Below are 23,725 nucleotides of genomic sequence, written 5' to 3' on the forward strand. Positions count from 1 at the left end.
CGTCCTGTTTCGCAGCTGATCACGCCGCACGCTATCCGTGTCCAGACGCCTCCTCGACACATCCCCGGGGTCGTGGAGGTCACACTGTCATATAAATCCAAACAGTTCTGCAAGGGAGCGCCCGGACGCTTCATCTACACAGGTATTTACACAACACACTGTGTGCTTTGTTTAGACTTCACAATGGCACACAGGTTTTTCACAGTCTGAAGGTGTTTTAATGAACTTTACTCAAGATTTGATTTGATTTTTTATTCTATTTCAGCCCTAAATGAGCCAACTATAGACTACGGTTTCCAGCGCCTTCAAAAGGTCATTCCTCGACATCCTGGTGACCCAGAGAAACTAGCCAAGGTTAGAGACTCCGAAATAAAAGACTGCTCATGATGGTTTTTTTCAAGGAACTGTGTGTGCTCTTATCAAGATATTAATGTAATACATTTTGTTCTTTGCAGGAGATCCTCCTGAAGAGAGCGGCAGATCTTGTGGAGGCCCTGTACGGAAATCCACACAGTAATCAGGTAAACAGCAGCAGCTCTGCTACAATTTCCCAAATTAGGGCTGTCAAAGTTAACGCATTAACGCAAATTTGTTTTAACGCCACTAATTTCTTTAACGCATTAACGCAACTTGAAATTTTTAGGTTGTAGCAGGCTCAGTTTTAAAGCTAGAGTAAAGATACTTGCATCATATGAAACAAAAAAATCCATTGGTACCAACCAATACGAGCTTGTTGGGAAGGAGGCTAAATAATGCTCCAAACTTGCACTAAATTTTGTCGAGGAAAAACTGTCGTGGCCATTTTCAAAAGGGTTCCTTGACCTCTGACCTCAAGATATGTGAATGAAAATGGGTTTTATGGGTACCCACGAGTCTCTCCTTTACAGACATGCCCACTTTATGATAATCACATGCTGTTTGGGGCAAGTCATAGTCAAGTCAGCACACTGACACACTGAAAGCTGTTGTTGCCTGTTGGGCTTGAGTTTTCCATGTTAGGATTTAAGCATATTTTGTGCTAAATGCAGTACCTGTGAGGGTTTCTGGACAATATTTGTCATTGTTTTGTGTTGTTAATTGATTTCCAATAATAAATATATACATACGTTTCCATAAAGCAGCATATTTGTCCACTTCCATGTTGATAATTAAATACTCGACAAATTTCCCTTTAAGGTACATTTTGAACAGATAAAAAATGTGCGATTTAATTTTTAGATTTATCCCGATTCAGTGTTTTAATTGATTGACAGCCCTATCCTAAATACTTTAAACTGACGTATTGGTATATATAAAACGTGCAGATATTAAAAAAAAGACTACACCAATGTTTTGCATGTAAATATTAATTGTGTTACTGCTGACCATTATCCAAAGCATACCATTAATTAATAAACCTGCTTGAGATAGGCAATCCATCAGAGTGAATATTTACTGGGCTTTTATCCAGATTATCCAGGGCTTTTGATTGCATGAAGCTCCTAGCAGGGACTGTTTGGTAAGTTTCTCAGTGTTAGTGTGTCAGTAAGCTTCAACATCTTAGCTTTGACTCAGCTGCCAAAAAGCAGAGTGTACTAATTGGACACAGCTCAGACATACTCAACTTTAATGCTCACCTGTTTCCTGTCAGGTTATAGATATGTGGTTTTACACAGGTAACATCTTGACAGCCTTAAAAAAAAAGTAACTGGCCTCTCCCTGTATCTGTGACACTGCGAGCCGCTGCTAATTCCTGTGTCACTGTGTCTTCTGCAGGACATGCTGCTGAAACGTGCGGCCGACATCGCCGAGGCGCTCTACAGCGTTCCCCGTCCTCACAGTCAGCTGCAGGCACTGCCCAGCTCGCCAGCCCACGGCAGCGTCATGGGCCTGGGCTCCTATCCCTCCCAGTTAGGCGTCAGCATCGGGGATCACGGACAGAGCAGCCAAGGTGAGCAGAATGAGACATTCAATGCTTCCTTTTTTGTTCACTAATGAAGCTCAGAACTGACCCAACCTTTTCATCGCTGCTTCAGGTTACATTAGAAATTCCAGCAGTTTGTCTCCGAGGGGTTACCCATCAGCCTCCACTCCTCAGCAGTCGAGCTACGGCAGCGGAGGGATGACCGGAGGCTATGGGACGGTTCCCATGACCAGTCTAGGAGTACCTGGCTCTCCTGGTTTCAGCAGCGCCTCCCCCACAGGCTCTCCCTACAGTAAGACCTTATCATCATCTATACATTTCTGCTGTGATATTCAGACTTGAGACTGACCGTTGCTCTCTCTTCCACAGTAATGCCATCCAGTCCCACCATACCAGGAAGCTCCAGCTCCTCATCGTCCCTCTTGCCTTTCTCCTCCTTCCCGTCTGCTGCTAAACAGAAGAGTGCTTTTGCTCCCGTCCTCAGGCCCCAGGGCTCCCCCTCCCCGGCCTGCCCCGCCTCAGGGGGGAACAGCTTCAGAGGTAGCCATCCAACTCACTATCTGACCCCCCTGTCTGAACTCACCAATGCAGTCTAACCCCCTTCTACTAACCGCTCGCAAGCTTTGACTCAACAAGACAGAAAAAAAAAAGTTGCTGGATGTACAATAATGCAAGAACCTGATTGATTAGAATCATAGATTTTGTATATTTTTTTCTCTCCAGCGATGACGGGCCTGGTTGTTCCCCCGATGTAGCAAAGCACCCCAATCTACCCCCGACCACTGCTTCACTTAGCCCCTCCTTTGGCATTAAGAGGGAAGGGAGAAAGGAAAATTGATCACTAGCGACCATGTATAACTTTCCCTTCCTGAGCCCCCCCTCCCTCCCCACCGCCCCCTCGCCATTTCTCAGTCCCTTTTTCATCCAGGTGGATGAAAAGGACGGGGTACAAAAATGTCCAAAGACCAGCCATCTACTCCAGAGGCACAGCACATAACTTCACCCACAACTACAGCTCCTTATAGCTAACAGCACCAGACTGGACCATGTATCGCTGTGTGTGTGTGTGTGTGTGTGTGTCATGAAGCATTTTGAAAGGAAACAAAAGGAAAGCTTCAAAAGCACCTGTATTTACCTCTGGCCTGCTATCACATGCAGTATCTGATTCTTCCAACAACCTGCCCGAACCTGGGCCAGAGACAAGAGCACTGACGGACAACTCTGATATTAATGTTGCAGCTCTAAGGAGAAGCAGGGTGCTATTTGTCTGTGTATGGACACCTTAAATGGCATGTGTGTACACTGTCTGTGAGTTAGCGAGTTTTTTTTTTTTGTAGTAGACTTTTTGAAGACAATTTACATTCCAGAAAAATAGACCCTTTATTTTTTGTTCTGATCTCTACGGTTTTACAAGGGAGGACTCTTTGTCTCGAGGGTTATTACTAAAGGAATTCATATATTGATTTATTTAAGAACAAGCAATTTAACTTATTATAGGTAGTTTAGGGAATAATATAAACGTGTTTTTATAAAGTGGTCCTTTTCCAGCTGTTACTGAAATGAAGTTATCTCAACAATTGCTAATTAATTTGCTAAATGATCACAGGGAATTGTGGTGGAGAAGATGAACTCTAGCACACTTTTTTGGAATAAAACGTCCCCAGATTTCAGGTTCTTGCATAACGAAATCTTAATGTTATGCATCTAAAGAAGGTTATTGTCCTTGTGTAAAGGAAAAATGTTAGTTAGCCTTATCCATTTTAATTTCACTTATAATGCATGCCTTGTCACACCAATGCCCTGATATTATTTCATTCCACATTGCAAATTTGAATTTACTATATAGATTTTGCAGTTTCATTTTAAATGTCTCAACCCAGTACAGGTCTCTAGTCACTATGCAGTACAGTAAATGAAAGCACAAACTGCTCAGTTGAAAAGAACGGGGCATATTAGGTGTTCATGAACCCATATCATTGATTTCTGTCATCATCATGACACAAACTTCATTCTCAGGACGTGAAAACAAAGAACACAAAGAGTAGAAGACATTTGCAAATTTTTTTTTTTTTTAGAGTTTGGTTAATTTTATTTATTTAAAAAAATATTAGCAATTTAATATTATGTTTTTTTGAAGCATCTTTCTTTGAAACGGTACACAAAATGGTGCAAATGTGATTTGTATATCTCAAGGTGTAATTATATTTTGTGCTCCAAATAAAACAAATAAGAAAACTGATGTTGATTTAAGTTATTTTAGTTCTTACACGGCATTAAATTATGAATTGTCTTATTGCAGAAACAGAATTACACAGTGAGTATTTACAGACACACACTGTATTATGTGACAATTTCCTGGACATTAAGAATTTCCTACATCTCCGGGTTGGGCTGGCTCTATTTTCGACTGTGCCCATCACCTGTGTGCTCGTGCAGCTTGCTACTCTGTTTTGTATACATAGCTGATGAGCCGCAGCATCTTAATTGTGATGCGAGCGTTAAAGACTGAGTAGAGCATGTCAAGATAAACAACAACACCCCCCTCCATCTCTCTCCTCTTCAATAAGCCTGCTTTCCTCTGAGGACCGAGCCTCTGGGGGCCCGAGTGAGAACCACATGAGTCTCCCTCCGACGTGGCCTCCTCCTCTCTGTCTCTTTCTCTCTCTTAAAAAACACACACACACACACACACACGCCTAGACGTGCGCCTCACCACTGCCTTGTTTTTCGGTCTTTGTTTGGCTCCATCCATTCTTTCTCTCCTCTCTTTTGCTCCCCTGAAATGGCCCTCCTCTGCTAATGTAATTAGCACTGGTAAAGAAGGGCAGTTAATTACCCACTCTATTTTGATCGGGTAATTAATGTTATGCCAGGAAACAGCAACTGTTTCATTAACATAGCGCTCAAAGCAGCGAGGGGGGCAGGGATGCACGTCTGTGTGTGTGTGTGTGTGTGTGTGTTTGTATGATACATGTATGGACAAACAGAGTATCAACAACTCAGCTCTTCAAACTGTGGCTGACCCTGTCTGTGATCTGACCTCAACAGCAAGTTTCTCTCTGTGTTGTCTTTGTCACCATCAAGTGTCAAAAAAATCTCAGGCTGCTGCCTCTTCCTCCTCCTCCTCCTCCTCATCTCTCTCTCTTTTGATATGCTGTTAATTTGACAAGTTAAAGTCAGCTTTGTTCCCAGCACCTCAGCATTCATCTTGCTGAGTGCTCCTTCTGCCCAGTGGTGCAAGAGCCATATGCTTCTCCTCCACGTGACTGTTTTGTTGTTGCTGCCGTCGAGGCGGCGGCAGCGGCGCCATTTACCGTCTTCTGATCACAGTTTGGATAAAGACGGGATAAGGTGCCACCTGCCACCAAGTCGTTCCACATCACACTGTGTGCACAGCTTCAAAGGAGCATCTCACTGCTGGGCATATGAGAGCAAACACCATGTCATCTTTCATTATCGCTACTGCTCAAGTACTGATGAGCCTCCATGTTTAAGTTATTGTTTTCCTAACAATACAGGGAGCATATATAGCACAAAATGCACCCTTCCCCTTTCGCCTCTCAGGGGATGTGTTTGTGTTTATATACCCAATTAGCCCTCCGGCCACAGCATGGCCATGCATTAGGCTGACATTAGCCCCGGGTGTATGTAGCGTCTGTGTGTGTGTGTAAAATACAGTGCACCCCTTTCTCATTTGAGGCACAATTTGAGGGGTGTGCGTGCCTTATTAGGCAGACGGAGGCAGAGCTTGACAGGGGTGGCCCACTGTTTTGTCAAGTAGATTGGTAGATTGGCTTCCACACACCCAGCCGGTGTCCTTTGCCTTCGGCCCGTCAGTAAAACCGCCATTGTTGCCCATTAGACCACTGGACCCCGATTCCTTTTTCCAAAATGAATCCCCCCCCACCCCACCCTTTCTGCCAGTCCCTTGGGTGTCAGTAGAGTGGGGTGGCAGATGGGACAGACACAGAGCTGCCCCATGAGACCACCCCCCCAACAAAATACACACACACACACACACACACACACACACACACACACACACACACACACACACACACACACGTAAACACATACACATAAAGGTGCACACACGCTCAGACATGCATGCATGCACATATGCATAAGTGCACACACACACACACACACACACACACAGCACAGCAGCAGCAACACATAGCCCCCCCGCCTCCCCAAACACAAACCTCATCTGTCAGCCTGCTGCTTTTGTTCGGACCACAGGAGTATGTTCTGTGAACACAGAGTGACGTCTCTGTCCCTGCCTCTCAATCTGTGCTCTGTGTACCTGTGTGTCTCTGTGTGTTTGTGTGTTTATGTGTTTATGTGTGAGGGAGAGGCACAGTAACAGCTGCACGGGGTGAGATGTGTAACTACGATGATGCTTTGCAGATAAATTACATTTTATAAAAGTCATTAAGTGTGTTTCAACTGCTTCTGATCTTGCTTTAAAAACTTGATTAAACCCAACAAGTTTTATAATGTTAAATGAATGAATAATTTAGCCTATAGGTAGATTTAATGTAGAGCTAGACAGCGTTGATTAATAGTCCAAATCGATTAATCGTCTCTAATTGTGGCCAATGGCTGCACAGCCGCCACCAGTCACCCTGGGACGTACATCACCGTTTTGCATGGAGGCTACATACACAGAGTCAAGGTAGAGGGAAAGAAAAAAAAAGGTATCTCTCGATTATATAATGCAACATTATCAGGTAGACACGGAGGAAAAGAAATCATTCACTGTTCCTCAAACAATTTGGCATTCTCTCTTCCAAATAATCCATCCATAACTTTCCATTCATGAAATGAAGTAGCACGCTTAAGGATCCTCCTTAACCCGGGAATATGCACAAACATTAATGGTTTATAAGAGTGACATTTAAAAATGTACAAGACGCACAACAGAAGTACTCCTGGCCAGTCATAAAACACAGAACAGCAGATTGTCCATTGTAAATAAATAGAACAACGATGTAATCCACCAAATCACACTTCAGGATGTTCTCTTCCGAATTATTAAATTCAGAGTGACAGAAATGGATTTATTAAAAAACGACGTATGCAAAAGTGGTGCAGAAGTAAAGAAGACAATTAATCGTCTATCTGCTTTTTCCTGTTCCAAACTATCGTTATTATATCGGCCTTTAAACATCCACTATCGGTCGACCTCTAATTTAAAAGGCCATCACCTATTTTTATCACATTGATTTCACGTACATTAAAGCTTCAGTAGGCAGATTTTTTTGTTGCATCATTGGGCAAAAATTCCATAATAACCTTTCAGGATATTGTAATTTAAGTGTTCTGAGATAAAAACTAGACTTCTGCATCTCCTCATGGCTCTGTTTTCAGGCTTTAAAAAATCGACCAGTGACGGGAGACTTTGGCCAATCAAAGGTCATTTCAGAGAGAGAGCGTTCCTATTGGCTGTGCTCTGGCTGGTGGGCTGTGCTTTGTATTTTCTCGACAGATCTCAACATGGCTGCTGGTCACAAACTTTCTCATATCACAGCTAAACAGTACACTACAAGATGTTTCTGAAAACATTTGACGAGAGAAATAGGCATTACAGTAACAGAATATTTATTAATATGTGATCAGCGCTGCCTAGTTTGACCGGATGTCACAAGTGATTGACAGCTGCTCAGAGACGGCAAGGCTCCAGCTTGGCTCTGACTGCTTGTTTTCTTCCGGTCTGTGAAATCTTGCAGATGCCATTAGGAGCACCGGAGGACACAGCGGCACATGATTTTTTTTTTCAGATTATCTTTCTCATGCACTACTGTCAGGATATAGCAACCGTTTTATAAAAATAACTTTTTTTTAATCATATTTAATCCAATCTCGCCTACTGCTGCTTTAATATAGTTGACGACTCAGATATGTATGTTGCATATTTCTGATCATAATTTAACATATAGACTGGTTTTTACTCCTGTATGAATTTACAAACCATTAACAGCGGGTAACTGTTGAGCAAATATACTTAAAGGTCCAATATTATGCTCATTTTCATGTTCATACTTGTATTTAATGTTTCTCCTAGAACATGTTTACATGATGTAATGTTAAAAAAACACATTGTTTTTCTCATTCTGTCTGTCTGAATATGCCTGTATTTACCCTCTGTCTGAAACGCTCCGTTTTAGTGCATTTCAATGGAATTGCAACGGAATTGCAAACGGAACAGTTTGGGTCCATGTTTACTTCCTGTCAGCTGATGTTATTTACATACACTGCGACAGGAAACAAACAGGGACACATTTAGAATGTTTACGTTTAAAACCGTGTAATGGTCTAAATATTGTATATTTGTGACATCACAAATGGACAGAAATCCTAACAGCTTGTTTCAAACGCACTGTTCCTGAATACGGGCTGTGTGTATGTCTCCGTATATTGAGCGTTTTGATAGTTTAACAGTATTTATAAGGCACTTAAACCTGCTCTATAATATAAAAGACATGAAAATCTGACTTTTTACAATATGGGACCTTTAAAATAAAGGTATATTATATAAATATATATAACATTGTTATTTTATGCTTATGCAGGCTACTATACTTTGTGCTATAATTTTACTTACCTGTCTCTTATGGTTTCACTTTTTTTTATTTCTTATGTCTGCCTTGTTAGTGAATTCTCCATCCATCAGGATCCTCTTTAGAATAAAACACTATACAGTGTGCAGACTAGTGTGTGCAGGATAGATGATTTTGTCGGTGGAAAATACTTTTTATGTCACGATCTTTCTCCTCCTCTGGGTATAATATTGACAATTAGCCAGATTAGAGGAGTGGGGATGTAATTTGGGCCAAACGCAAGTTATTGGCTGTTTGTGCGCGCGCCGGTGTGAGGTGAGGAGGCCTCGCGCTGGTGATTAATTACAGCCAGGCCGCGTGACAGAGGTGCGAGCTCTCCCGGTGCTGTCTGCCGCCGACACGGAGGGAAACCCAGGCCGGCTAATTGACCCGGCTTCTGTAAGGCCATCCATCAAGCGTGGCCCGAGTGGCCCCGTAAGAAACACATTATTCAGAGGTAAGTTAGTTAACCAACTAGCGCCGCACCGTTCATTAATGCTATTAGCTCCCCTCTCTCTCTCTCCCCTCCTGTCTGTCTGTCTGGATCAACAAATGAAATTAGCAGCAAATCCAAAAAAAACAAGCTGGTGGAAAGTTTTATTTAGTGTTTAGTCGTTTTTGATGGATGTTTTCATAACTTGTACCCCCTGAAGTGCTGCAGCCAAGGCAGCTAAGCTTCAGAGTAAACAACAAACAGGCCATTTTGAGTCATGTGACTATAGTTTAAAGGATGAAAATCATCTTAACAGAGTTCAATATCAGCTTTATCAATCAATCAAAAATTTATTTGTATAGCCCTTTACAATAACCAAAAGGTACCCAAAGTGCTTTACATTAACATCAAGAAATAACAGGAATAAAAACACAACATATCATAAAATCATAAAAAGGTACATAAAAAGCACAGGAAAAATGTCAACAGGCTACTAGGTATTAAAAGCCAATCTAAATAAAAAAGTCTTGAGCTTAGATTTAAAAAGTACTAGGTCAGTGACAGTGCATTACACTGTGTTGGAGGAAATGTTGGATGACTGGAGATCATTCACATATTATGCTCTGGGACTGTCCAGTTTATTGCAGGGATTTAGGCAAGATATGAAAAAAAAGGAGCTTGAAAAAATAATGAAAATTGCTACCCTTATGTGTTGTTTTTTACCCCAACATGTAAAGGGTAAAGATATACTACACATACTTCTACTGGTTGCTAGAAAGATGATAACTAAATTGGAGGAAAGCGTTATTGCAGATGCAAGCCAAATGGACTCAGAGACTGAAACAAGTCTACACTATGGAATATATGACAGCAAAATTACAACTGAAGATGGACATTTTTTTTCTATAAAGATGGACTCCAGTTATGATGTACTGGAATATATAAATGTTAGGAAGTGGACTCTGAAAAAAGACAAAGAAAATGAAAAAGAAAAAAAGCTCTCTGTCAAGGAATGTGACTTTGATATTTAAATGAAACTTGAATAAAGATTTTTTTAAAAAGAAAATCATCTTTCCCCACACTTTTTAAAGAAGCGACATTGATGCCAATGCACTATTTTTGTATTGCTTTTAAATAGAAATCCTTGAGGCAATTAAGTCTAAAAAGTAACGTCTGCAGCAGATTTTCAAATGCTTAGCGTGAAAACAAGATTTTATGACTCAGCAATTATTTAACTCACTTTTTCTAGAGTAGTCTGGACAGAAGGAAAGTCCTTATTTCCACCTCAAAGTGGAGAAATCCGATGTCTTTCAATAGACATCCACTCGAGAGAAACCCAACTACTGCCCCCTTGTCATGAGGTGATGTGTTATTAACCTTTTAGTCAAAGTCCCGTCAAAAACATCCTTATATAAAAAAAACCCACATCTAACCAATGTGGCAAATAACCACTTTTTTAGACTATTAATTCTGTTCGAAATCTCTGAAACCATGGCTGCCCATCAGCCTGTGTGCTAACTGTCAGTCTTGTCTATTATTGGATTTCTTTTCTCTCTTTTGCAAACCTATGGAGTGAATAGTAGAGACAGCTACAGCAGAGTCCAGATCAGCTGTCAGAGCGGTGTCTGTCTGTGTGGTGTGGATAAGATGGAGAAGGCCTGAGGTCTCTGCTCTGCGCGGTCAGGGCCCACATGTGCTTTCACTTGACTTCCCCACAAAACATCCCTCCAGATATCTCACAGGAGGAGATGTATGGAAAGACACATATTAGAGGACGTTTTAGTGCGAGCAGGGAGAAATGATTTCTCATTCCCTAGAAGGTGACTTATCATACTGGAGTCTCTCCACAAATATCTGCCCTCCTCCTTCCCTGCGAGGGTGGCCGAGGCAGAGAGTAATTGCAGCTGGGTCACATCTAGTTGTCACAGTTGACCCTTTGCCAATGAAGTTATAGCCTTCTGTGTTTGTGTGTCTATGTTGAGGGGTTTCAGCTTTCTATTGCTGCTCTAAACAGATGTGAGTTGTTTTCAGACTCATAATGGCATCTTTTTTTAGTGATTTTCAAATTTCTTAGGGTGCATCAGCCCTGTTCATGATCTTCATTCATGCAAACTGTGGCTCGTGTGAGTCTAAGGCAGCCCCATAGCGCCACCTACCTGTCAAAGAGCAAGTTTTTCCTTTACCCCAATCTCCAGTAGAATCATTTTCACTATAAGAGGCAGCAAACACACAGCATCTCTTTAAGTTACAGTATTTTTCCCAGCATGAGTTGTTGCGAGCAGCTTCATTTGTGCATCCGTATGTCAAATTCTGTCACATGCAGCATGCCAGCGGTGGCAACACTGACAACAGCCACAAACAACCGTTTTCTATGTCCCACTGTCTTCCTCTGTATATCAGCATGCATAAATATGCAGGAGGATATCTAATCAAATAAATCCATTCATTAGGAGAGCTGCTGGTATTTCTGCTTTTGCATTAATTACATAGTCATTACCATATCAATTAGAGAAATCAGAGATCATGTAATTAAGGTTTAACCAAAAGCACCTGCTGCCTCTGAGCTGTGTTGTGGTTCGTGCGCGTCAGTCCTAATCTAATCTCTGGCCTTTGACAGGACTCCCCCTCATCAATCCCGAGCTGTCGGAATTCAGCTTCTTTTTTGTGTGTGTTGTTTTTGTTTATAGGGGTTGGTGGTGGTGTTTGGAGGGGGCGTCATGCGAGATGTTGTCATGGCGATCGAATTGATTGGCAGTGACGCCTGATTAGAAAGGAAGAATAGGAGACAGGTGGAAGGAGGCGGGCTGTACATCTGAAGGAACAGATTGGGACAAAGTGAGGACTCGCTGGGTGTCAGGAGGGGAGTCGCTGTCTGTTCTGGCTCTGGTTCTACCTTGTAAAAGATAACCAGTAATTACTCTAACGGCCCACACAGAGGGTATTCTCTATACTCTAGGGTTTGAAACAATATCGCCAGATGTTCTTGTATTTTGCTTTAATGTAACTAATCTGAATAGAATATTTCAAAAAGTTCAGAGGCTCTGACCACAGAGGGACGGTGTGTTTCGTAACGTTGATCGGCCACCTGTGAGGAAAAGATGGATGGAGCTGAGAGGAGGATGGAATAATTCTTGTAATGAAGGGGTCAGAGGAAGCCATGTGTAAGGAATCATGGGAAGAAAAATACACAGAGGAAAAGGGGACAGAGCAGGAGAGGAGATGAGGAATGAGAGGAGGGAGGAGCGAGGGGAAGGGAATGAGACTCAGGGGGACCGACACCAGCCTCCGGCCTCCTCCTTCTCCTCCCTTGCACTTCCTGTTCCATTTCCTTTCTTCTCTTAATTCTCCCTCGTTGCCTCTTTCACTCTTGTCAGTCTTACCTGTTTTCTTCATTGAGGTCAACTCTACACTTACAGACGTAGGCAAAGTTGTTGGTAACGTTCCGTTAAAGAAAGAAAAACCAACAATGGTCACTGAAATAACTTGAAACTGACAAAAGTAATAATAAATAAAAATTCACTGAAAATTAACTAATGAAAATCAGATATTGTTTTTGAATTATGGTTCAGCAGAATCATTTAAAAAAACAAACTAATGAAACTGGCCTAGACAAAAATGATGGTAACATTAACTTAATATTTTGTTGCACAACCTTTTGAGGCAATCACTGCAATCAAGTGATTTCTGTAACTCTCAATGAGACTTCTGCACCTGTCGACAGGTATGTTGGCCCACTCCTCGTGAGCAAACTGCTCCAGCTGTCTCAGGTTTGAAGGGTGCCTTCTCCAGACTGCATGTTTCAGCTCCTTCCACAGATGTTCAATAGGATTTAGATCAGGGCTCATAGAAGGCCACTTCAGAACAGTCCAATGTTTTGTTCTTAGCCATTCTTGGGTGTTTTTAGCTGTGTTTTGGGTCATTATCCTGTTGGAGGACCCATGACCTGCAACTGAGACCAAGCTTTCTGACACTGGGCAGCACATTTCGCTCCAGAATGCCTTGATAGTCTTGAGATTTCATTGCACCCTGCACAGATTCAAGACACCCTGTGCCAGATGCAACAAAGCAGCCCCATAACATAACCGAGCCTCCTCCATGTTTCACATTAGGTACAGTGTTCTTTTCTTTGGATGCTTCATTTTTGCGTCTGTGAACATAGAGCTGATGTGACTTGCCAAAAAGCTCCAGTTTTGTCTCATCTGTCCAAAGGACATTCTCCCAGAAGCTTTGTGGCTTGTCAATATGCATTTTGGCATATTCCAGTCTCGCTTTTTTATGATTTGGTGTCCTCCTCGGTTGTCTTCCATTAAGTCCACTTTGGCTCAAACAGTGACGGATGGTGTGATCTGACACTGATGTACCTTGACCTTGGAGTTCACCTCTAATCTCTTTGGAAGTTGTTCTGGGCTCTTTGGTTACCATTCGTATTATCCGTCTCTTCAATATGTCATCAATTTTCCCCTTGCGGCCACGTCCAGGGAGGTTGGCTACAGTCCCATGAAACTTCTGAATAATATGTGCAGCTGTAGTCACAGGAACATCAAGCTGCTTGGAGATGGTCTTATAGCCTTTACCTTTAACATGAAGGTCTATAATGTTCTTTCTGATCTCCTGAGACAACTCTCTCCTTAGCTTTCTGTGGTCCATGTTCAGCGTGGTACACACCATGACACCAAACAGCACAGTGACTACTTTTCACCCTTTAAATAGGCAGACTGACTGATTACAAGTTTGAAGATACCTGTGATGCTATTTACAGGACACACCTTAGTTTAACATGTCCCTATGGTCACATTATTTTACATCTTTTCTAGGGGTACCATCATTTTTGTCCTGGCCAGTTTCATTAGTTTGTTTTTTTAAATGATTCTGCTGAACCACAATTCAAAAACAATATCTGATTTTCATTAGTTCATTTTCAGTAAATTTTTATTTATTATTACTTTTGTCAGTTTCAAGTTATTTCAGTGACCATTGTGGGTTTTTCTCTCTTTAACGGAACGTTACCAACAACTTTGCCTACGTCTGTACATGCACACAGGCCTTAGTTAAGTTCTTTTAATTCAAAAGGCTAAAAGAAAAAAGACAGTTCAAGAAATGTATTCGAGACGATCAAACAATATATGATCACGATTTTGCATGTTTAGCCCATAAACTATTAATCTTGTTTGTAGCTTAGAAATAAAACTTCACATTTCCTGAAGTTTGTTTTTATTTCCAGAGAGCCATCGCTTTACAAAAATCTAATTGCAGGAACATGAAACTGAACATTTTGTCTCATTTTATTAATTTATTTATTGTCAAATTTACATTATTGCCATTTAGCAAGGCAGTTACAGGCAGAGACCATTTCAAACATGTGTCCCTGGTTGGTGCAACTAAGTGGTTTATGTAAAGTCCAACATCCCACACTATCAGAAAGTCTGGGTTTTTTAAATGCAAGAAATACAAGTTACCATTAGGGCTGTCTTCGACCAAAGAAACTCTTAGTCGACTAACATTCATTTTGTTGACTAATCGATTACTTGATTTAATCGACAGATCTGTAAAACTGAGTTTCTCCACAAAGAATCACACAAAAGCACCACTTTAAATCTTGTGTTTACCAGAGATGTGCTCATTAAGTTTCTTAGAAATAAGTCATTCAGCATGCATAAATAATGACTAACCGAGTAAAGAAATCTTTGTCGACTAAGACCAAAATGACCGATTAGTCGATTAATAGGGGGCAGCCCTAGTTACAGTCTACGTCAAGCTGGTGTCAAGTGTGCACAAGTTGATTTTCACACCATACTAGTATGAACTAAAAGCATTGGCTGTCTGGAAGGTAAGTAACTAAAACATGATATGCTTTTAGAAAAACTAGATTTAAATGTAATATAATTATAATTCTTAGTAATTAAAACATTCACCAGGTTCATTCAAGAAAGCAAAAGCTGTTTTATTGTTTTGATTTTGAAAAGTTTATTGAGTTATTAGATTGACAGTGATTGACAGGAACTCCAGCACACATAACACTGTCCCTCTGATATCTGCAGTGATCCTGTTCCCTGGTCAGACAACCGTCTCTCCCCGTGTGTGCCAGCTAAGCATCGAGGTAATCTTTTCCTTCTCCTCTCAACATTCCTCTACCCTCACATCCCATACCCCCCTGTGGTTCAATGCTGTGAAAAACACTTGTTCTCTACATTATTGACTTTAAATTATAACATCTCAGTTGTTTTTAATTGATGGAAATAGAGATTTAAAGATATTATGTCACCAAACTAGTAGAGCTGCACAATTAATTGAAATGTTATCGAAATTGCAATATGGCCTATACTGCAAGAGGCAGGAGGTGCAATATTTGTTAAAGGTGAAATGTGTGTCAAAATACCATTTCAAATTAAATATTGTTGTGCTGCAGAGATGTCCTGGCCAACACATCATATTCTACAGACTAAAGAAAACATATTTGTTTGGTACAGATCCCCACAAAAATCACACCATAATCATTTGATTATGTTTTTCAGTGAAAATGAGAATAATGGTGCAAAAAATATTATTCCCTCTAACATCACAAACCATATTGCAATTGCAATATCAGTCAAAAAATTTTTATCGCTAAAAAATAGTATAAAAAGATGAAACCACTGCATTTCTTACATCACATTAATCAGCCCTTTATTTTAACATTGGGGGTCCTGAAGGGTCGTGTCTAGAGGGTAACCCACAAATTGCGAAGCTCTCGCGAGGTGGTTAAGGTTAGACATTGACCTCGAATAGTTGAGGTTAATATAGGTCGTCAGGTAACAAGTCTCGTGAGAGTTTTTGCAAGTTTTTATAATTTATGGGTCATCTTCTAAACGAGACCTTCCTGGAGTAAACCCGGGGACCAGCAAAGAAGAAAACACTAAAGATATAAACAGACAGTTGTGCCATAACAAATGCTTTAATTCTATTTATCACCTTTGTTGTATTTCTCCCCATCAGTTGTCTACCAGTCAGAGAGGTTCAGACAGCATCACTCAGTTGTCACTGTTGTATTTAGAAGTCATGTGCACTGTGACACCACTAGATGGCAGAAGTGAACTAGATATACAGTCTGTCCCTCAGCTGTTGCAGCTTCATGTTTTCAGCTTCCTCCTCATATTTACCTCCTCCAAGGCCAAGGGCCAACTGGCGTTGGTTTGTTTGTCTGTCTGTCTGTTAGCAGGATTACTCCAAAAGTTCGCAATGGATTTGAATGAAATGTTTTGGTGGGGTGGAGTGTGGCACAATGAACAATCCATTAGATTTTGGTGGCGATCCGGATCATGATCCGGATTCAGGAATTTTTTTAAGGATTCCGATCAGCCTGAGCACTAAGACCACGGGGTATAACGCGCAGTGTAACTGATGACGCGTTGATGATGTGTGACCCCGCCTCCTTCCTTCTGAGAGCAGAGAGATACATGTGTGGCTGTGTGGCGAGACTTCGAGGTGCGGGAGCTGCTGGCCGTCCGCGATGAGAAAGAAAAAAGCGGTAGATGACGGGATGAGAGACAACGTAGTGTAACGTTATACAGACATAACAAGGCTGCTGAATGACAGAGGCATCCGCCGATACGTTACACGGAAACACACCGTGTTGATAATAAGCCGACCACCTCACGGTACCGCCAGCTGTGAGCTGTGGTCTGTTTTTAAAGTCATGCACCTTGGCGTATGTTTGCGCTCTCCGAGTGCCATTCTAGTTAATATTTAATTTAATGTTCATTCCTTGGTCAGGCACTATATAATATATATGGGAAATGCTCCAGTTAGTATTCAGGGCATTACAGTCACTTCTTGAGAGCTTTTTTTTTTCTCTCTGTAGATCTACTCTCCAGAGATATTAAATCACAGACTGTAGTTTGTTGATAGGACATCATGAGAGATCTCTCATCTATACATTTAATAGATGGCAGCTTCTGTTGTTTTGTGGTCAGAGAAACTCCCTTAAATGGTTTACATAGACGAGGGATTTCAAGCAGAGCTATTTTTGTAACTCTGATCAAGAAATGCTGCAGACTCATCACATCTCTCCCTAACAGTAAAAGGAGAGTGGCAGTTATGTAATTGTTTTTTTCAAACAAGATATTCGCACATCCATTTATCTCAGATTCAGGTGAGTGTGAAAGTATCACTTGAGTCTTGAGAGAAGAAGATCCTGCACACTGATCTTGCACAGCGTCCCTCTGGACCTTCGTCAAGAGGGTTTTACACAATTCTTACAATATATATAATGCACCGCAGGTGTAGGACTTATTCTCCTGTGGGAGTGTCTCTCAATAATTGACAGCGAATCTGCCACAGTATGTTCCACATATGGGAAAAATACTAATAAAAGAAAAACAAGTTAAACACCACAACACATAATTAAGTCAATTTACAGAAATGAATGTGAATGTCAAAGTGGTGTATTAATATGCACTACTGTACTTGCATCTTGAGTGTACCACGAGTAGAGCATGACATGCCACGGTATCTCGTCGTTCAGTCCTTTAGGGGATAGAGTTTGCTAATTAAATATTCAGTGTACTTATCTTCTTTCAAGTATTTCATCAGTGTTCCCACCTCTCTCTGGCACCTTTTCAGTGCCCTGGAACCAAAATGATGAGATGTTTGAAGTCCTTGAAATGCTACTGGGTAATCTCTTAGGAGCTCTTGTGTTTGCTTATCCTCTGCTTTAATGGGCGTAATGTCTTACCAACATAGGATAACCAGCAACGACATTTAACCATATAATGAGAAGTGAAACTTGATGACATCATTGATAAAATACTTTTTCCCAGTGTGAGGATGAGAAAAGTTTTGACCATATTATTACACTGAGCACATCCTCTGCATTTGTAGCATCCATTTGGAAGAGGTTATAACAAGGACTGTGCTGTTTTCCACTGATTTTACATCAGCATGTACAAGGCTGTTTCTAAGAATACGTCCTCTTCAATAGAATATTAATGGTGGTTCTTGCTAATCCATGGATATTACTGAGTCTGATGATAAAATGTGTCAATGATTTTTTAATAATCAAGCCCAGTGTATGGAAATTGGGCGTACTAAACATAGTGTCTCTTTTTCTGTGTTAAACACGCTTGAGGAAGGTCTGGAGGGACTGAAACCTTAGTGTGATCAATAAATTGTGATGCTGAGCAAGAGCAGTGTGCAAGATTTTCTTTTCTCAAAACTCAAGTTATGTAATTGTTAAAATCACTCGACAAGCCATGCTCCCCACCACCCCTTTTTTTTAATCATACATTTTATGCAAGTAATACATTCATATGATAACAGATGGTAACTGTAAACCAAAATACAAAGTATTCAAAAACATAAATACGTAAAATAATATTAATAATAAGAAATAAGGAATATATATCATTTATTTTTAAAATAAAATAATAATAATCATATGAAACTAAAAAACGTAGGAATCCATTGGTACCGACCACTAGCTTGTCGCGAAAGAGATTAAATAACCCTCCAAATTTAGGAAAAACTGGTGTGGCCATTTTTAAAAGGGTCCTTTGACCTTTGACATCAAGATATGTGAATGAAAATGGGTTCTATGGTTACCCACGAGTCTCCCCTTTACAGACATGCCCACTTTATGATAATCACATGCAGTTTGGGGCAAGTCATAGTCAAGTCAGCACACTGACACACTGACAGCTGTTGTTGCCTGTTGGGCTGCAGTTTGCCATGTTATGATTTGAGCATATTTTTTATGCTAAATGCAGTACCTGTGAGGGTTTCTGGACAATATTTGTCATTGTTTTGTGTTGTTAATTGATTTCCAATAATAAATATATACATACATTTGCATAAAGCAGCATATTTGTCCACTTTTTAAGGTACATTTTGAACAGATAAAAATGTGCGATTAAACACGATTAACTACGGACAATCATGCGATTAATCGTGATTAAATATTTTAATCGATTGACAGCCCTAAATAATATTTAATAAACACCAGATTCCCAGCACCTACTTGTATCCCTGTGGTCCCACCCCCACGCTGATTCACCTGCACAGCACAGATACACAGTACATACTATGTGTTTAAGGCACATTTAAGCCACGTTTACAAAAGAATAAAAAATAAATAAAAAAATGTAATAAAAATACAAGTAAATAGAATACAAAACCAAAATGAAATAAATAATAATAATAAAGGTTGCAGAAAACCTATTAAGGAGACATTTGTGACAAGCTCCCTTAAAATGGCCAATTGAGGACAAAGTACTGCTTTGCATAACACGACTATGCTTTGACAGATCCTCTGTACACAACAGCAGTGATTGTCAATCTGCCTGAGGCCATTGCCATTCCCAGTTGGTGTGACGGTGAAATTCACTGCTGACTCTGCAGCTTTGTGACTACTCTGAACTGCTGTTCACACCACCGAGCTGGTGATGGTGCAGTGTCAGTAACACTCGTGGCATATTTACACTGAACTCTGGTCTACATACTTCCCTAGAATACAGAGCCAAATCAGATGAGCCCGTTGGATGAGGTGGCAGGCTGCCTAAGCCACGGCACAGTGTGGACATGAAGCCTGCCCTTGGTTTGTTACCTGCCATATGGCTTTCCCAATCAGTGCTCGCTCTGCTGGTGCAGTGCCAGCAGAGAGGGGGAGAGAGAGTATTATATTACATTGTATAGCAATCAAAGAATGGACTGCACCAGTATAATGTAGATCCTGCATATGACACCTTTTAATATGTGTAATCTTCTGTAAACTGCTTTGGCAACAACATGTTTTTGTGTGTGCCAATAAAGCTATTTGAATTGAAAAAAAAAGAAAAATGTAGATCTTTCTAAAGGAGCATTTCAGGTCTCTGAGCTGACCTGCTTTATCCTCCCTTCATGCTCTACCAGCCAAGTGTCAGGAGAGGAAGGATGACCGCAAAATGTCCACCATTCATTACACTGACTGAAGGTGTACAATTTAATAGGAACACCTTTATATACAGTATGATTGAGTAGTAGACCTACAACAAATATTAGTTTAGTGAACGTTAGTGCATTGAAATTAAGCTGAGTCTTGGTCAGAGATGTGTTGATTTAACTTTATGGTAATTTTTGATTCTGTAGTTTGTGTTATTGTAGTGTTGGATTGCATTATGCTCTTAATAGATGTTTGCAATAATTTTCACCCTGTGTAAATATGTGCTTATCAAGCCAAGAGAAGCTGGGCTTTAGCAGAAATACATAGTTTTGCATATACAGTACATTGCACTATTTTTTTTCCTACCAATTCATCTTTTGTATATTTTTTTATTAATTGTTTAGTCAATACAATATCAGAAAATAGTTTTTGAAAATGCCCATCTCAATTTCCTAGAGCCCAATTATTATTATTATTGTTATTATTAATAATAATAATAACAATAATAATAATAATAATAATAATTTAATATTATATATATATAATACATAAATATATATATAATATACTATACAAATTGTAATATTATATTATTTATATTTTTTTATTAGATGGTCCCAAACCCCAAAATGTTATATTTATAATGCTGTAAACCAGATATAAGCCACAAATCAATACCTTTGACAAGCTAGAACCAGGAAATGTTTATCATTGTTGCTTCATAAATAGCCTGCATGATGATTAATTGCTTATCAAAACTGTTTATGTCCACTTTGTACATAATTTCAACACCAATTAAATGCAAATTCAATTGCTCATGTTCACATGGAATTAATTTCATCCTGTTCATTTGGACACGTGATTATATCTGAGCGGTGTGTTCTCATATCGGAGCAACACTGTGAGCTGTGCGGTGGTCCTGTGGTGTTGCTCTGAGTTGGCTATGTGCTGCAGTGCAGTGTTGAGTTCTGCTGTGTGTGTACACTCACTCACAATACTGCAAGATGAGCCTACGGGGGGCACTGTGATCCACGGTGTGATCAGTGTTATGGATTAGTCCTGATCCTACCACACTTGTTGTCTTTGTCCCGTTAGTCCTGTAAGATATCACTGATGTTGGTTGTTGTAACTGGTAAGTTGTTCTATTATTGATTAAAGGCTCCTATATGAACAAATGTCCACAGCAGGTTATAACCAAGAGCCTTCATGTTTGACTGTAGACCCATGCAGTGAATGCTCTTGTCCCTATTTGACGCAGTACCCCATATTAATCAATAGAGGGTGCTGTGTGACCTCTATTCTCCACTGCTCGGTGGTTCTTGTCTTCCCAATTGATCTCCTGTGACGACCAACCGTAATCTGTTTCACGTGGTTAAAAGGGCAGTATTATGATCCTTTGATCCACTTGAAATCACAAAATGGCCCACAGTGTTCATCCATACTGTAATAGCACAAATACAGCAAGGGTTTTTTGTTCATCCCATCATCTCATTTTGGCTGATAGTGACTAACACTGCTGCTAAAATAACTCTATAAGCCACAGTTGATGGTGCAGAGGATGGCACAGGCCTGCAGAACACTGTATCTCACTGTAGGCTGTGGACCCCTGCCAGCAAACACACTAGAGACTATTGAGATGGATTCAACATGAGCGGCATAGTAAAAACCAGCAGCCTCTTCTGTATCTGTACAAGAGCTACTGCTGCTGGCTGATGTGTTAATATGACTGATGCAAAGCAATAAGATGTATGATTATTAGCTTTCCTGTCATTATGACTAACCGATTTAATGAAGTGTTTGTTTGGGAAATATTCTCTAGACCTGTGCGTCCATGTGACCTGTCCCCGATGATGAGGATGACTAAATTAGAGCAGGAAATGAGGATATTGTCCCAAGAGTTTCACCTGTGGTGTGGGTGTAAATTAGTGTAAAGCTGACATTTACTCTCAAGAATGACTTGCTAGAAAGGCCAGTCCAAGGACACTGTACTTCTCACTTGTTAACACACACTTGACCTGCAGAATGTGGTATTTCAGAACGTGGAAACTTGTTATCTGTAGCTGTTCCGAATACCATTTTTTGGGCTTCGAAGCTTCGGAGAGTAATATTTGAAGGTATTCGGAGCTTCACGGTGCGGCGCAGCAGGCTGACATGTTCTTGTGTCTGTCTGTCTCCATATCCCCCGTTTCAGTTCCCGGGACAGTGCTGCTGCCGTACTACTGTGTGTACACACACACACACACACACACACACACACCTCTACACATAACAAACAGCGATATCCGTCTGAAACTAACTTATAACAATTAATGTTGAATGTGAATTGTGGGATTATTCCTTATTTCATGGGCTATTTGGGGATTTATACATTATTATATCAACAATTATTATAAACCCCCAAAACGAAACATTCAAACACTGATTTGGAGGTTGATTACAATGGCAATGGTTGAAGCTTTGAAGCTTGGAAGCATTGGGGTCAGCCCTCGTTATCTGTCTCCAGCAAACTGTTGCTGTTTTAGTTTCAATGTGTTACATGGTGCAATTTTTTGGGTGTAAATGTTGAGTTGGCTGGTATTAAAGGAGAAGGGTCTAGCTGCAGAGGTAGAGCTGCAGGCCACCTCCACCATCGGACCCTTTCCGGTGTTACACTGAAATCTGTGACCTCAGAGAGCCAGCAACACATGAGGTCACCATTTGTGAAGGCTGTCGTCAGAAAATGTGACCCCACTGTATCTGTATAATAAATTAGGCAAATATGTGACACACGAAACTAAATTGTTAAAAAACATACAAACAACTTGCATAACAACATACAACAAAAATCTGTTGAAACGGTCTATAAAATTAAAGGGACTGTTTGTAACTTCTTACACATATAAATGAATCCGGGTCGGTGTCCCATGCACACTCGCGTGTGGCTACACTGTTCAGACAAGACTCCAACACAAACAACACGGAAGCACCAAAACCGCAAAGTTATATCTCGTGAAGCCCGTCTTGCAAAACAGTGTTGGAGGACACGGGGGAGACCGAAGCATTGGTCTCCAGGGCCGGAGTCTCTGCTGTACTCTGCCTGCCTGCTTGCCTTAACTCACACACCGCGCTCGTTCTCGCTCTTTCGCTCCACTCTTACGGTCAAACGCGCGCACTACACACTGCAGAAAACTTCGTAGCTCTGAGAATATCTAGTGAATGTACAGTGGACGTTTGTGCAGAAATAACTGCTGCAGCTCCTCCAGACCAACAGAGGTTTCTCGTGTCTTGTGAAGTGACGGGGCTCCGCAGCGAGAAACGTTATCGTCTCCGACCGGGTGCCGGTGTCTCCCTCCGGCCGCGGTCGGGAGGCTGAAGCAGGAAAAGCCAACACTGGGATCAGCAGTGATTCATGGAGAGACCTTCGTCTGGTCAGCTAACATTACTGCCAAGCAGGTGAAATATAGAGTGATGTTGTGGTTTTAGCTGACGTGTGTCGCCTCACTGTTTTGACCGATGCTCGTTCATGTCTATGTAGAGCGAGCACAAGCGTGAGCAACAGGACGCTGACTTACGTTGATTTAACGGCCACAGGTGTCGCTGTTAACAAGCAATTTCTGATTTTTACAAACTGTCCCTTTAACTATTATATTTCAGTAAGCCAAACCAGTGTGACAGTGTGCCACCATGCACATCACAAGAACACTGTAACCTAAACAGCTGGCGTTAAATGGTATTCAGCCATCACTGACTGTATTATTCACATGGTGTTTTTCCAACAGTGACTTTTTAAAATAACTTCCATGAGGTAAGACCTTTATTTTTTCTTTCCATTAGTGCCTACGTGATAGTAATGAAAGGTAAATGGACAAGGACATGTTTAAAGCTGGCGCTGCATGGTCAGCATGTGAATCACAATG

General features: G+C 40.8%; 2 protein-coding genes across 6 annotated transcripts in view; both read left to right on the top strand.

Moving 5' to 3' along the window:
* ebf2 (EBF transcription factor 2) overlaps positions 1–4,121 on the top strand; it is a 35,094-nt gene extending 30,973 nt beyond the window's left edge. For 3 of the 5 annotated variants that reach the window (XM_074637937.1, XM_074637938.1, XM_074637941.1), the window contains 6 exons: positions 16–142; positions 266–354; positions 456–521; positions 1,756–1,930; positions 2,016–2,195; positions 2,273–4,121. In XM_074637937.1, coding sequence (XP_074494038.1) covers positions 16–142; positions 266–354; positions 456–521; positions 1,756–1,930; positions 2,016–2,195; positions 2,273–2,499 — 864 coding nt within the window. In that variant the 3' untranslated portion in view covers positions 2,500–4,121. The remainder of the gene's footprint in view (positions 1–15; positions 143–265; positions 355–455; positions 522–1,755; positions 1,931–2,015; positions 2,196–2,272) is intronic. The other 2 variants (XM_074637939.1, XM_074637940.1) reach the window with 1 other exon arrangement.
* A 4,667-nt stretch (positions 4,122–8,788) lies between these two features.
* The window catches only part of ank1a (ankyrin 1, erythrocytic a), a 121,630-nt gene continuing 106,693 nt past the window's right edge, over positions 8,789–23,725 (top strand). Inside the window, exons 1-2 of the mRNA XM_074637942.1 lie at positions 8,789–8,962; positions 14,977–15,035. The gene's annotated coding sequence lies outside the window, so the exon portion shown is untranslated. The remainder of the gene's footprint in view (positions 8,963–14,976; positions 15,036–23,725) is intronic.

The sequence above is a fragment of the Sebastes fasciatus genome, chromosome 6 (assembly GCF_043250625.1).
Source record: "Sebastes fasciatus isolate fSebFas1 chromosome 6, fSebFas1.pri, whole genome shotgun sequence".
Taxonomy (NCBI): domain Eukaryota; kingdom Metazoa; phylum Chordata; class Actinopteri; order Perciformes; family Sebastidae; genus Sebastes; species Sebastes fasciatus.